Below are 14,772 nucleotides of genomic sequence, written 5' to 3'. Positions count from 1 at the left end.
TTGTGGGTTTTTCATAGATGGCCTTTATCAGGTTGAGGAAATTCACTTTTGTTCCTAGTTTTTTAAGTGTTTTTATCATGCAAATGTGTTACATTTTGTCAAATAATTTTTGTGCATCAGTGTAGATGATCATATGCTTTTTATTTTTAATTCTATTGATAGTGTCTGTTACATCAATTGAATGTTGGATGTTAAACTAACCTTGCATTCCTGTGATGAATTTCTGTTCATTATGATGTAAAATTTATATTGGAATTGTCTTAAATTTATAGAAAACTTGAATTGATTTCTTCAGCATATGGCATCTTCCTATCCAAAGACAGTTTCTTATTTTCAGTTTTTAAAAAATAACTCACCATTTAAAGTGGGAAAAAGATATGAACAGACACTTTTCAAAAAAAGACATTTATGGGACCAATAAACACATGAAAAAATGCTTATCATCACTGGTCATTAGAGAAATGTAAATCAGCCGGGCGCGGTGGCTCAAGCCTGTAATCCCAGCACTTTGGGAGGCCGAGGCGGGTGGATCACGAGGTCAAGAGATCGAGACCATCCTGGTCAACATGGTGAAACCCCGTCTCTACTAAAAATACAAAAAATTAGCTGGGCATGGTGGCGCGTGCCTGTAATCCCAGCTACTCAGGAGACTGAGGCAGGAGAATTGCCTGAACCCAGGAGGCGGAGGTTGCAGTGAGCCGAGATCGCGCCATTGCACTCCAGCCTGGGTAACAAGAGCGAGACTCTGTCTCAAAAAAAAAAAAAAAAAAAAAAAGAGAAATGTAAATCAAAACCACATCGAGATACCATCTCATGCCAGTCAGAATAGTGATCATTAAAAAATCTGGAGACAACAGATGCTGAAGAGGATGTGAAGAAATAGGAACACTTTTACACTGTTGGTGGGAGTGTAAATTAGTTCAACCACTGTGGAAGACAGTGTGGTGATTCCTTAAGGATCTAGAAATAGAAATTCTATTTGGCCCAGCAATTCCATTACTGGGTGTATACCCAAAGGATTATAAACCATACTATTATAAAGACACATGCACACATATATTCATTGCAGCACTGTTTACAATAGCAGAGACCTGGAACCAACCCAAATTCCTATTAATGATAGACTAGACAAAGAAAATGTGGCACATATACACCATGGAATACTATGCAGACATAAAAAAGGATGAGTTCATGTCATTTGTAGGGACATGGATGAATCTGGAAACCATTCTCAGCAAACTGACACAAGAGCAGAAAACCAAACACCACATATTCTTACTCATAAGTGGGTGTTGGACAATGAGAACACATGGGCACAGGGAGAGGAACATCACACACGGGGGTGTGTTGAGGGGTGGGGAACTAGGGGAGGGACAGCGTGGGGTGGGGAGGTTGGAGAGGGAGGATGTTGTGAGAAATGCCTGATGTAGGTGATGGGGGAATGGAGACAGCAAACCACCATGGCATGTATGCACCTATGCAACAATCCTGCAAGATCTGCACATGTACCCCAGAACTTCAAGTATAATTTTTAAAACTCTCTTGACTGAATGTATTGAGCATGGGTCCCCCATAGTTAACTTATGTTCCAGTTTATAGTGTTTAGTTTTCAAGATAAACAGTGATTTATAATTCACAATAGTAGTGGTTCTATTGGTTCTTTTTTTCTAGTTTTTATAATACTTATTTCTTTGTTAATGCATTAGCTAGAACCTAACGAACACTGTTGAATGGAAGCAACAGATATCAAAAAGAGGATATATTTATTTTCCTTGATGTATGTACCTCTTACATTTCATTGTTAAATATATTTGTTGTGAGTCCACAGCAGATATAATTTATCAATTTTAAAACGTTTCCTTCTATTCCTAATTTTCTGTGAGTTTGCATCTGATTTGGTGTTGGATGTTATCACATTTTTGTAAGCTATTTAAAAATGATTAGAGTAGAGAGTTATATTGTTACTCAATGTTGAATGACTTACATTTTTGGTATAAAGGCTGTTTAACAGTAATGTTTTCTTTATTCCTGGATTGGTCATTAATATTTATTTCCAAGTTTTGCATCTATTTTCATATGTCAAATTGCTCAGTGGTTCTTTTTGTCTGTCCTTGGGTAGTATTGGTATTGGGTTATGCTACACTTGGAAAATTAGCTAAGAACGTCCCATGCTTTTCTATGCACTGAATTCGTTTAAATAATATACATATTATTTGTTCCCTTAATGTCTGATATAAATAAGACACATTAGGGTCTTACTAGGAGTAGAACTCTGATTTTCTTTTCAGTTTCTTCCATGACATTGGATCCTTCAAGTTTTCATTCACCCTTTTCTGCTATAATGTTTCTTGGGAATCTGTTATATTCCTGTAGTATGTAGTAGCTGGAGTTATCAAATGGTGAGGAAAACTCTTCACAGTCTCTGTCCTCATTGAGCTTGTAGTCTGTTGGGAGACAGACATGAGCCAAATGTCAACATAAATGTGAAACTGCAGTCAGAGTCAGGCCTATGAAGGAGCAGAACAGTGCTCTGGAAGCTCATGATGGGATCTGATGTAGCTGGGGAGGCCGTGGCAAGCGTTCCAGTACTGTGACCTTGGTCTGGTGGATGTGTGGAAGTCACACAGGCAAAGAGGGAAGAGGGTGTACTTTAAGGGATGGGGGGACAGTGTGCTCCTCTGTAGAAAGGCCCTAGAAGGGCCAAGTCACTCAGAGCTGGGAGGGAGTTTTGTATTAAGGCTTGTAAACTAGAGGTACAACATCAGATATGTGTTTTGAAAAGATAACCCTAGATTAGAGGAAATAGGTGGGGAACAAGGCTAGACGATTTTGAGGAACTTTTTCATAATACAGAAGATTTATTATTTCCAAACAAGCAAATCTGGGTAATTCTAAATTCCCAGGTGATCAGTTCATCTAGGTCACTGCTTCTCAGTGGGGCAATGCTGGCATTTGGGCAGAGCAGTCTCCCTGGCACAGTGCTGTCCTGAGCACTGCAGACATGCAGCATCTCTGGCTTGTGAGAACCCATAACCAACAAACATACCTGCATGCACTTCCAGATGCCCCGGGCCAGGTGGCTCGGCTGCTGGTTGGGAATCAATGAGTTAGACTTTCAAATCAATTTTTATAGATTTGTAGGTACTTTACATTTCCTTTCATATCTGAAAACATCAACTACTTAACTCAAATTAGTTTGAGATAATAAAAGGGAGGATTTACTGGCTTAGACCGCTGAAAAGCTGACGAATGTTCAGGCTTATATAATTAGTGGCCATGGGGGCTCAGATCATCTTTTCAGGAATGTATCTTTCTCTGTTTCTCAGTTCGGCTTACTTTGTGGAGTCCTTATTCTCAGGCAGTTTCCCTTTACCTGATGACAGCAATAGCCCTGACAGCTGTCATCGTGTTTAGAACAAAGTTTTATGTCAATCAACAATCAGTGTTTATATCACATCACCCACTCAACCAACAAGATAATAAATGAAGCGCAGTTGTTTCCTTGTTTTTTTTTTTAACTTTTCTTACCTAGTACCCTTACGTAGTTTTAGATATATAAATATTTTTATATATTTCATGTTTTTAAAATTAATTTTTCATGGTCTATAATTTCTTAGATTTCATTTACTAATGAGTGTTACAGTTTCAGTAAAGTTTTAATGATTTTTTTGCTCCTCAGTTTTTCCTGGACCCCGTGTCTTCCCATGTGTCCTTGAATTTATTTATCTACTTCTTTATTTTTGCTTGAGCCCATTTCCCTTTCTGAAATAGTTCAAAGATAGTACATTTCTGAGTACTTTACACTTCTGAAATATCTTTATTTCACCTTTCTGCTAGTTTGACTTGGTAAAGAAATTTAGGCTTAAAATAAGTTTTTCTTAGAAATTTGAAGACATATTTTACTGAATTTTAAATCTATTGTTGCTATAAGGAATACTGATTATAAATTGTTCTATTATAAAGACATGTGCACACATTTGTTCATTGTGGCGCTGTTTGCAGTAGCAAAGACTTGGAACCAACCCAAATGCCCATCAATGATAAATTGGATAAAGAAAATGTGGCACCTATACACCATGAAATACTTTGCAGCCATAAAAATGTATGAGTTCATGTCCTTTGCAGGGACATGGATGAAGCTGGAAACCATCATTCTCAGCAAATGGACACAAGAACAGAAAACCAAATACGGCATGTTCTCACTCATAGGTGGGAGTTGAACAATGAGAACACATGGACACAGGGAGGGGAACATCACACTGGGGCCTGTTGGGGGGTGGGAGAGCTGGCGAAGGGATAGCAGTGGGTAGGGGGATTGGGGAGGGATCGCATTAGGAGAAATAACTAATGTAGATGACGGCGGGATGCAGCAAACCACCATGGCATGTGTGTAACTGTGTAACAATCCTGCACGATCTGCACATGTACGCCAGAACTTAAAAGTATAAAATATATATATATATAGTTCCACTTACAGGTAAACCCGTGTGTATGCCTGTGTGTGTATGCCTGTGTGTGTGTGTGTGTGTGTGTGTGTGTGTGTGTGTGCGTAGGGGAGTAGGGGTGGCTTTTAGATTGCCTTTCTGATGCATGGAGTTTATAAATATGTCTAAAATATATCTAGATATTTTTAACTCCTTTTCAGCATCTGAGGGTCATTTCAAAGTTAAAGCTTAATATCTGGGGAGAGTGAAAAGGTAAACGTATGTTTGGAAATGCTCATCCTAAAACAGAAGCCTACGTTTCTTTCTTTTAGACAGGGTCTGGCTCTGTCATCCTAGCTGGAGTGCAGTGGCACAATCTCCGCTCATTGCAACCTCTGCCTCTCTGGCTCAAGCCATTCTCCCACCTCAGCCTTACAAAAAGTAGCTGGGACTACAGGTGCATGCCACCATGCACAGCTAATTTTCGTGTTTTTAGTAGAGACGGGGTTTCGCCGTGTTGCCCAGGCTGATCTCACATTCCCAAGCTCAAGCAATCCAAGGGCCTTGGCCTCCCAGAGCACTGGGATTACACTGTGAACCCCTGCACCTGGCCACCCCTTCTTACTGTCTATAATTGTTTCTCAGTTGATTTTCTTGTTTTTTCGACACATGAAATAACATTATCCTCAAACAAATTTTTATCTCTTCAAATATGTACACTTGACATATCTTTTTCTTGCCTATTGGCATGCTAATGATGGTGATAAAATACCTTTGTCTTGTTCTTAACTTTAATATCTTAATGCAGCGATTCTGTTATTTTACAATTTGGTATAATATGGACTGTTGTTTTGAGGAAAACATTATTAGGTTTTCTATATATTCTTTTATTCCATTTTACTAAACTTTTTGTCATGAATGATTGCTGAGTGGCATCACGTGCTTTGTGTTTTGCTTGTTTTGTTTTTGAGACGGGCTCTTGCTCTGTCATCCAGGCTGAAGTGTAGTGGTGCCGTTACGGCTCACTGCAGCCTCTGCCTTGTGGGCTCAAGAAATCATCCCACCTCAACCTTCTGAGAAGCTGCAACTTAGATGCATGCCACCATGCCCAAATAATTTTTGAATTTTTTTGTAGAGATGGGGTCTCACCATGTTGCCCAGGCTGGTCTCGAACTCCTGGGCTCAAGAGATCTGCCCACCTCGGTCTCTCACAGTGCTGGGATTACAGGCATGAGCCACCACATGCAGACTCATCACATGCTTTTATTGAGAGCCATGAAGATAATCTTGCAGATTTTTCTCCTTCATCTTATTGCTCTTATGAATTATGATAATAGACTTTGTATTACTGGACAGTTCAGAATAAAGTTGGTTTTTTATATTGTCATCTTTGCTTATTGCTAAATTTGATTTGGTAAGATTTTTATTTATAACTTCTGTTTCTAAAGTAAATCTGTGATTTTCTTTTTTATAGTTTCTTTGTTAGTGTTCAGTGTCAATGATACAGCATACATTGTAAAAACAATTGGAAAAAATTGTTCTTTTCTGATTTAGGCCAGTACAAATTGTATGGGAATTTGTTGAAGATTTTTAAAGAACTCATATTTGAAGCCATTTGAGGCTGGTCCCTTTTTTGGGAATATTTTTGGTTAGTTTTTGAATTACCTTTATGATTCTGGTTTGATTTATATTTTTCAACTCCTTCTGAGCTTATTTTCTGAAACACTGTCCATTCGGTCCAGATTTTAAACAAACGTTAACACATTTATGCCAAAGTATTTATTAAGCAACTGACATTAACCCAAACACTACAGATAGAAATTTCACTGAATATAATTTAATCTTGAATAATGAAGGATCATTCTTGTTACTTAGTAATTTAAGATCTCATGGGTTTGTGAAACAGAGGAATGATTCTTCTGTGTTTGCCAACAACTTAGCCCCATCACCCTCGGCCTGCCTGTGTGTCATTCCTTCTTCCTCTAACATTTATTGAGACTTTGGGGTTATGGGGATCTTACATGTTCTAAGCCAGGGGTTGGCAAACTGTTTTTGTAAAGGGCCACATAGTAAATTGCTGTGCTTCGTGGGCCATACGCTCTTGCAGCTACTCAGCTTTGCCGTGTAGCAGCCATAAAAAGTACAGAAATCAATGAACATGGCTATTTCCCAATAAAAATGTCATTTACATTAACAGGCAGGGGGCTGGGTTTGGACCACAAAATTTCGTTGGCCCTAACTCACCCTTGTTCTGGGTGTTTGGAATACGCAGGAAAAGAGAAGCAGTTTCTGCTGTTGATGTAGCTCACAGGCTAAAGGAGGTGGGAAGTAACCGGACAGTCCTGATGCTTGAACTAGGTAGTATACTCAGTCCCTGTAGAGTGGGCACAGGAAATATTTGTTGGGTGTATGAATACAGTTCTATAGTAGCAATGGGCACAGAATGTTATAGTAGGATGAAGACAGGTGCCTTTGTGATGGCTGTTTTACTCTAAGTAGGAATTTTTTTTCTCCATGGAATAACTTCATGGCTATGACCTGGATAGTTGAAGTTACCAGAATTCTCAGTATAGGTAAATACTGTATTCATGACACAGCTGTAGCACCAACCCACTCAGGACAGTAGGGTATGTTGGGCATTGAAGAAATATTTGTTGAAGGAAATGGAAGGACAAATGAGTGATGAAATGAATACATGGTTTTCCATTTAGAAATGGAAAAGATATTTGTTGTAAAAGCATAGGCCATAGGAACAGCTAGTAGTAGGTCAAATACAAAATCTACAATTTACTATTCATGTAATAATAGGGCAAGTTAAGGTACTTCTCAGTGCCTCAATTTTCCTAATATGTAAAGTGGGGATAAAAATTTTCCTGAGTTAATATTGTTCTTGTGAGGAACAGGCAAATCAATTCATATAAATTGTGCAAATGTGTCTGACACATAGTAAACAATAATCAGTACAGATTTTTATTGCACAGTACGTCAAATAAATTCAGCTAATGCAAATATGAAAACCATGTGTCGTCTTAGAGGTTACATTCCATAGTTTTTACAACTGATAGAGACACCAACTAATCAGAATGAATGGTGATCATAATGCTGACAGAGGCTCAGATCCAGGCACCAGGGGAAGCCTGAACGGCTCTGGAAGAGGAGTTAGGATGGCAGAAGAGCACTTGGGAAGTTTGGCCAGCAGCTGCTTAACAACTGAAATGGAAGTGTCCCTTGGTAACAGAATACACAGCTGATATGCGTCCCTCCAGCCCAGCAGTGTGGATGCATATCCGCTGTGTATTCTCTCGGTATCTGCTAGTGTTAACACGTAACAGTGACTTTTATATCATATATATGTTGTATTTATATACTTGTATGTTTATTTACATATAATGCTAATACCATCCAGTGGGACTATAGGACAGCTGAAATTAATATCTATTTTATGAGGAAGTTTACCTGTAAGTTCTTTGAATTTCTCATTGGCTTTCTCTTATTTTGTCATTTGTCTTTAGACATATGCAAAAAACCTGGTGAATGCCGATCGTTGTGCACTTTTCCAGGTAGACCATATGAACAAGGAGTTATATTCAAAACTTTTTGATACTGGAGAGGAAAAGGAAGGAAAACCTGTCTTCAAGAAGACCAAAGAGATAAGGTACAGCTAGAAGTAGAATGTCCTATCCTCTTAGGATAGATGTGCAGGTGTTCTGTTACCCATTTTTCTGTGCCTATTCACAGGTATGCTGTCAATACTTGTCATACTGTGATATCATTTCCACCAGGACCTGCCTCCTGTAGGTAGTACTTCTGGGAGTGACATTGCGGTCAGTGCCAGCGGAACAGCACCTAGGAAGCTTTAGCATCACTCCTGGAAATGCCGTCTTCCGGAGGCGGTCCTTTTGGAAATCATGTTGGAAAAACTTTCTAGTGCTCCCAGGTAGGTAAAGGTACACTCCACCTGGAATCTGCAGGCTTTCCCATGTCCAAGAGAAAAGGTGTGCTTATCCAATTTGGCCCCTACCTCTTCCCAGCCTATGGCCTGTCTGACAGTCCAGTCAGGAGTAGAAATTGATCTGGTATATTTGATGACTTAAATACACTCTGTAACTGACCAGTTGTTTTAATCAATCACGTAGCACACTTGTGTTGCATCTTGAAACTAAAGTCTTTGTTTTTTTAAGTGGCAGCCATTGTCACTTAAATGAACAGAATGGAGTTTATTTTGCTGATGGAGGCATGGGGGCTGGCTCATACCACATCTGGAAACCTACAAAAGGAGCACTCTGACAAAACATTTAAGAATCAAGCTTGGAGAGAGATCCAAGATGGCTGATCACTAGCAGCTCGGGATTGTAGCTCCCACTGAAAGCGCAAAGAAGGAGAGGACGCCACACCTTCACATGAATTCTTGTTGCTCACGCACCAGGAGATTCCCAGCGGAGGAGCCCCACGGGTCGCCAGCGCGACTCTTGTGACCGGCGAGGCGGTTTTGCCGGCACCTCGGAGCGTCGGTTCTTGGTGCAGAGTCGGAAAAGCACCCTCAATCTTAACGCCGCTGATTTAGTCGGTGCAGTGGGTTGCTCAGATTTCGGCGCTGAGAATCAGTAAGTTGGACGTCCACTCAGAAACCCAATTACAAAGACGGTGATTATAAAGATTACAGATGGATGAATCTACAACGAAGGGAAGAAAACGGTCAAAAAAGGCTGAGAATACCCAAGATCAGAACGCCTCTTCCTCAGCAGGGGATCCCAGTTCCTCATCAGCAACGAAACAAGGCTTGATGGAGAACGAGTGGGTTCCAATTACAGAAGCAGGCTTCAAAACGTGGATAATAAGAAACTTCAGTGAATTAAAAGAACTTGTTATAACACAATCTAAAGAAACTAAGAACTTTGAAAAAAGGTTTGACGAAATGTCAACAAGAATACAAAATTTAGAGAGGAAAATAAGTGAATTGATGGAGCTGAAAAACACAATACGAGAACTACGTGAAGTATGCACAAGTTTTAACAGCCGAATTGATCAAGCAGAAGAAAGGATATCACAGGTCGAAGATCAACTCAATGAAATAAAACAAGAAGACAAGAATAGAGAAAAAAGGATAAAAAGGAACGAGCAAAGTCTCCAAGAAATATGGGACTATGTGAAAAGACCTAATCTACGCTTGATAGGTGTACCTGAATGTGACGAAGAGAATGAATCCAAGCTGGAAAATACGCTTCAGGACATTATTCAGGAAAATTTTCCCAGCCTAGTAAGGCAGGATAATATTCAACTCCAGGTAATACAGAGAACACCACAGAGATACTCCTTAAGAAGAGCAACTCCAAGGCACATAATCATCAGATTCACCAGGGTTGAAATGAAGGAGAAAATACTAAGGGCAGCCAGAGAGAAAGGTCAGGTTACCCACAAAGGGAAGCCTATCAGACTTACAGCAGATCTCTCAGCAGAAACCCTACAAGCCAGAAGAGAGTGGGGGCCAATATTCAACATCCTTAAAGAAAAGAACTTTCAACCCAGAATTTCACATCCAGCCAAGCTAAGCTTCACATGCGAAGGAAAAATAAAGTTTTTTGTGAATAAGCAAGCACTCAGAGATTTCATCACCACCAGGCCTGCTTTGCAAGAGCTTCTGAAAGAACCACTACACATATGAAAGGAACAAACAGTATCAGCCTTTCTAAAAAAATTATCAAAAAGAGCATCAATATAATGAAGAATTTATATCAACTAATGGACAAAATAGCCAGCTAATGACAGTATTAAACTCACATATATTATTATTAATTCCAAATTTAAATTGACTAAATCCCCCAATCCAAAGACAGGCAATTTGAATAAAAAACTAAAACCCATCAGTATGCTGCATCCAGATCCATCTCACATTCAAGGATACACAAAGACTCTAAACAAGGGATGGAGAAAGATTTACCAACCAGAGAGCTAAAATAAATAAATAAAAAACAGAAGTTACAATTAAGCAACAAAGATCAAAAGAAGCAAAGAAGGACATTACATAATGATAAAAGGATCAATGCAACAACAAGAAGAGCTAAAGATCCTAAATATATACGCACCCAATACAGGAATACCTAGACATACAGGACTTATAAAGAGACTTAGACTCCCACATAATAATAGTGGGAGACTTCAACATTAATATTAGACAGATCAATGAGACAGAAAATTAACAACGATATTCAGGTCTTGAACTCAGATCTGGAACAAGTAAATGTAATTAACATTTATAGAACTCTCCACTTTAAATATACAAAATATACACTCTCATCAGTACCACATCATATCAATTTAGAGGTTTAAATGAAATCTTGGTTGGCTCCTTGTTTGTTATTCTCTTCCCTCATTTTCTTTCATGTCTCCATTATTGAGGACAATTGTAGGCATACCCATATTTAGACTGCATTCTAGCCTGGGCAATAAAGCAATACCCCCATCCTCTCTCCCTCTTCCTCTTTCTCTTTCTTCCTCTTCTTTATTTAAAAAAAAAAAAAAAAAAGAATCAAGCTTAACATTCAGAAGTTAAGAAAATCATTTTAGACGTTTGCATTGCTTTTGCTTTGTGTCTTGTTTAACTGCTTTTCTGTATAACAGCATAAAGTTCTCTGGTAATGACAACATTTTAGTAAAACACTGTGTCTTCTTAAGGTTTGCTATATATTTGGGCAGTCTATCATAAAAGAAACTCATGTCAAGGAAACTCAGCATGTGTCCCACCGTGGGGTCCCACCACTCTCTGCCTCTCAGCACTTCCTGCATATTCCATATTCCTGTAACTCTGATTTATGGGCACTGTATTGCTACTTGGGCTTTAAAAACTTTTTGTCTATTTGTTGTTGGGTTTTGTTGTTGTTGTTGTTGTTGTTGTTGTTGCTAGATCTCAGTATAGCAGTCTGGATATAGTCATTTAGGTAAGCCATTTTTCTTGCTGAAGATTTGAGTGTTCCCTAACACTGCTGGTATTGATTTAATTTTGAAAATAACTACTTAAAGCCTGTATTTACGAACATAAGAAAAACACAAGAGAGTGTGATTTACTCTAACTCTCAGATGACTGGTTAATGGCAGCGGTTTACATAAGGATTGCTTCTTAATTATGGTCTTTCACTGACCATAGTTAGCAAAGGACAGAGAGCATGAACCAAAGTTATAGTTCAGACTGCTCTCAGACCAGCACAAACAAGCATAAGTCAGGAAATGGATTCTGCTACTCTTTGCTCATGGCAGTCTGATTCATTATGTTTATGTTGTTCAAAGCACAAGAAAATCAGGAAAAAAGGCAACCACGAGTTTTATGCAGTGTTTGGTTCACTCTTTGGTGTTTTAAGTAGATTCTTTTTTGTATGAATTATATTTCGAGTTTTTCTGATAGTGCTCACAGGTGAAGCTTTATTTCATTAATGATTATTTTCTGTAATGTTGAAAATGTAATATGGAAATTATTTTTGAACTATAGAAAATGTAGATATTATGACTTATAGATATCTTTCTTAATTAAGGAAATTTTGAAACGATTGCATGTGTAATGATAGTATAATAATGAGAAAAATACAAGTATGCAATTATTTTTACAAAGGAAAATTACTGATAGGTAGAAAAGATAGATGCTTGTATTTTGTTTTAAATTTTAACAAATTAGATAAAAATGCTAGAAGTTGTACATTGTGTTATTTCTGTATCGTACTTGCATTGCAAACACCATTAAATTCAGTTCTGTATAATATCTCAAGCTCAGGCATAACCTGTGAGTTTGGTTATATATGTGAAAGAAAGCACAGTGGTAGAGATCAGCATTCTAGTTTTCATTGTGCCACTGGTATCTGATTAATGTTGGCAGATTACTGAAGCCATGTTGGGTTTCGTTCACACTTCATTGAGAATCCACTAAAAAAAATTATGTTTAAGTATCTTGTAAATTATAAGGTACTTTGCAAACAGAAAGGATTATTATTGGTCAGAGCAGGAGGACACTAGTTGATTGTTTGATCTCAATTTGTGAATTAATATTTTAAGGTTCTTGGGTGATTACTGTGTCATGCTTTTCTGCTTTATTTTTACATATTTTATAAGGTGATTTGGAATATGCAAATGTAGAATTTGTGACATGGTAAAAGCCCCATAAAACTGCATACCTCAACCATACCTTGGCTTTCTATTGAAACTGCTCTCTGTAACCCAACTGTGACAGGCAAGCAGTCCAAACCCATGCCACCTTGGCCCCTGAGACTTGTAATAAGTAATTAAGGACTATAATTTCCACCCTACCCAGACAATGTGCAAACAAATTCTAATCTTGACTTCTGTGAACCACTTAAGCAACAATCAGAATGTCCAAAGTCCCCTGGCCCTCAGAATGTCCGAAGCCCTTCACCCTCATTTTCACCCAGGAATCCACTGGAATGTCTGAAGCCCCTCACCCCCACCCCTGCCCCTCACCCTCACTCCCGAGGTGGTTTTATGGGTATAAAAGGTCTTGACACCCTCCTTTCAGGACCACGGGTTGGAGAGATGCGAGTCCTCCGTGGTCGCCAGCAATAAAGACCCTGCAATTTGGCATACTTTTGTCTTGGTGTTGACTTTCTATGCTTGGGCCAGTACAACAAATAAATACATGCATTTAAGTAAAACAATGCTTTTAATTAAATATAGATAACAATGGAATATTTTATTCTACAGCATCCATATTTTAATTAGCATGTCCTTCTGTTTTACATATGCAGATTTTCAATAGAGAAAGGAATTGCTGGCCATGTAGCAAGAACAGGGGAAGTCCTGAACATTCCAGATGGCTATGCAGACCCACGCTTTAACAGGTAAGGAATAGCTGATGCCCTCATTGGTTTCTTCTGTAATGTCCCACTCAGCTGCAGCCTCTTCCCTGGAGCCTGAGTTCTCCATGTCCCAATTCAGCTCTTTCCTCCTAAGTTTTCTTCTTGGAACCAACTCTACTATCACTAGGCAGTATATTCAGATATTTATAAAATGATGGATTCTTATCCACTGATGCATAATGATATCTAGATATAAGAGTTTAGAATGTTACAAAAACAACTGATAAGGCAGAAGTTTTAATGTATAGAGCTACTGTGGGATTTTTGTATTATAGTGTCATGAACATATTCTCCATCAAATCACATGCTCAAACGCTACAACACGTAGTAAGAAATCTGCATACTTTTGAGATGAGTAGGTCTACCTTTGAGTCATGGTTCTGTCATGTATTAGCTCTTAACTGACCTAGCATAAGTTACTTAATCTCTCTGAGCCTCAGTTTCCTTATCCTTAAGATGAGTACGATAATGCCAGTTTTGTTGCTGTTGTTTTAACATCACAGATAATATTCATAAAGGATCTGGAAAATTTACCTGACCCAAAGTAACTGAAGAAGTTGCATCTTTTATTGGATGTTATTAAAGATGGACCTTAGGATAGCTTATAAAGATTTTTTGTTTTGTTTTGACTTTCTTTGGAGGGCTGCAAACCCAATTATATAATTTGATTTTAATAAACCTCTAGAAATGGAAAGTCTCAGGATTGCTGCTATGACTGTTAGCGAGTAATATTTATAGTAGTTTGACAGCAGTGTTTAGTTAATTCCAACACGTTGTTTACATTAAAAGACAAATAACATAAGCAATAGGAAGTTTATTCAGGTATTTGATCAATTGATGTCAAATATACACAACTCATATAAAAACACAGCAATATTCTAGTAATATATATTGTCAATAAATTAAGGGTATACTGAAAGCTTATGTTTTCTAAAAATCCAAACACATCATTTAGTACTTAAAATTTTTAAATATTTGCATATCATTATGTCCAATCTTTATGTAAAAATGCATGAGTCAGACTATTAAAAAAATGAAAATGCAAGCAACTGATTCAGAGAAAATATTTTTAAAACATATATCTGACAAAATACATCTAATATATGAAAACTCTTCCAACATAACAATGAGAAGATAACCCAATTTAATAAAAAGGGCAGATAATTTCTGATCACTAAACACAAGAAAAATGGTCGAAGTGAGGGGAATATAAATGTAATTGACATGAGACCTCACTGTACACCAGCCTGAATGGCTGTGACTTTAAAAAATTGGCATTAGCAAGGATTGGCCAGGATGTGGAGAAATGAGTATCCTCATATGTTGTTGGTAGGAATATATTATGGTACAACTGCTTGGGAAAACAGGTTTGCAGTTTCTTGAAAAGTTAAATATACACTTACTGTACAGTCCACTGATCAGCTCCACTACAAGAAGAATGCAAGCATGGTGCTACAGGACTTGTATACAAATCTTCAAAGCAGCATTATTCA

At 38.0% G+C, this 14,772-nt stretch overlaps 1 protein-coding gene across 1 annotated transcript in view; it reads left to right on the top strand.

Moving 5' to 3' along the window:
* Window positions 1-14,772, top strand: part of LOC101027425 (cAMP and cAMP-inhibited cGMP 3',5'-cyclic phosphodiesterase 10A-like) — a 128,488-nt gene that overhangs the window by 29,229 nt on the left and 84,487 nt on the right. The window contains exons 8-9 of the mRNA XM_074406823.1: window positions 7,937-8,079; window positions 13,169-13,261. Coding sequence (XP_074262924.1) covers window positions 7,937-8,079; window positions 13,169-13,261 — 236 coding nt within the window. The remainder of the gene's footprint in view (window positions 1-7,936; window positions 8,080-13,168; window positions 13,262-14,772) is intronic.

This window comes from Saimiri boliviensis, chromosome 1 (genome assembly GCF_048565385.1).
Source record: "Saimiri boliviensis isolate mSaiBol1 chromosome 1, mSaiBol1.pri, whole genome shotgun sequence".
NCBI lineage: Eukaryota > Metazoa > Chordata > Mammalia > Primates > Cebidae > Saimiri > Saimiri boliviensis.
This window is presented reverse-complemented; position numbering and strand designations above follow the sequence as displayed.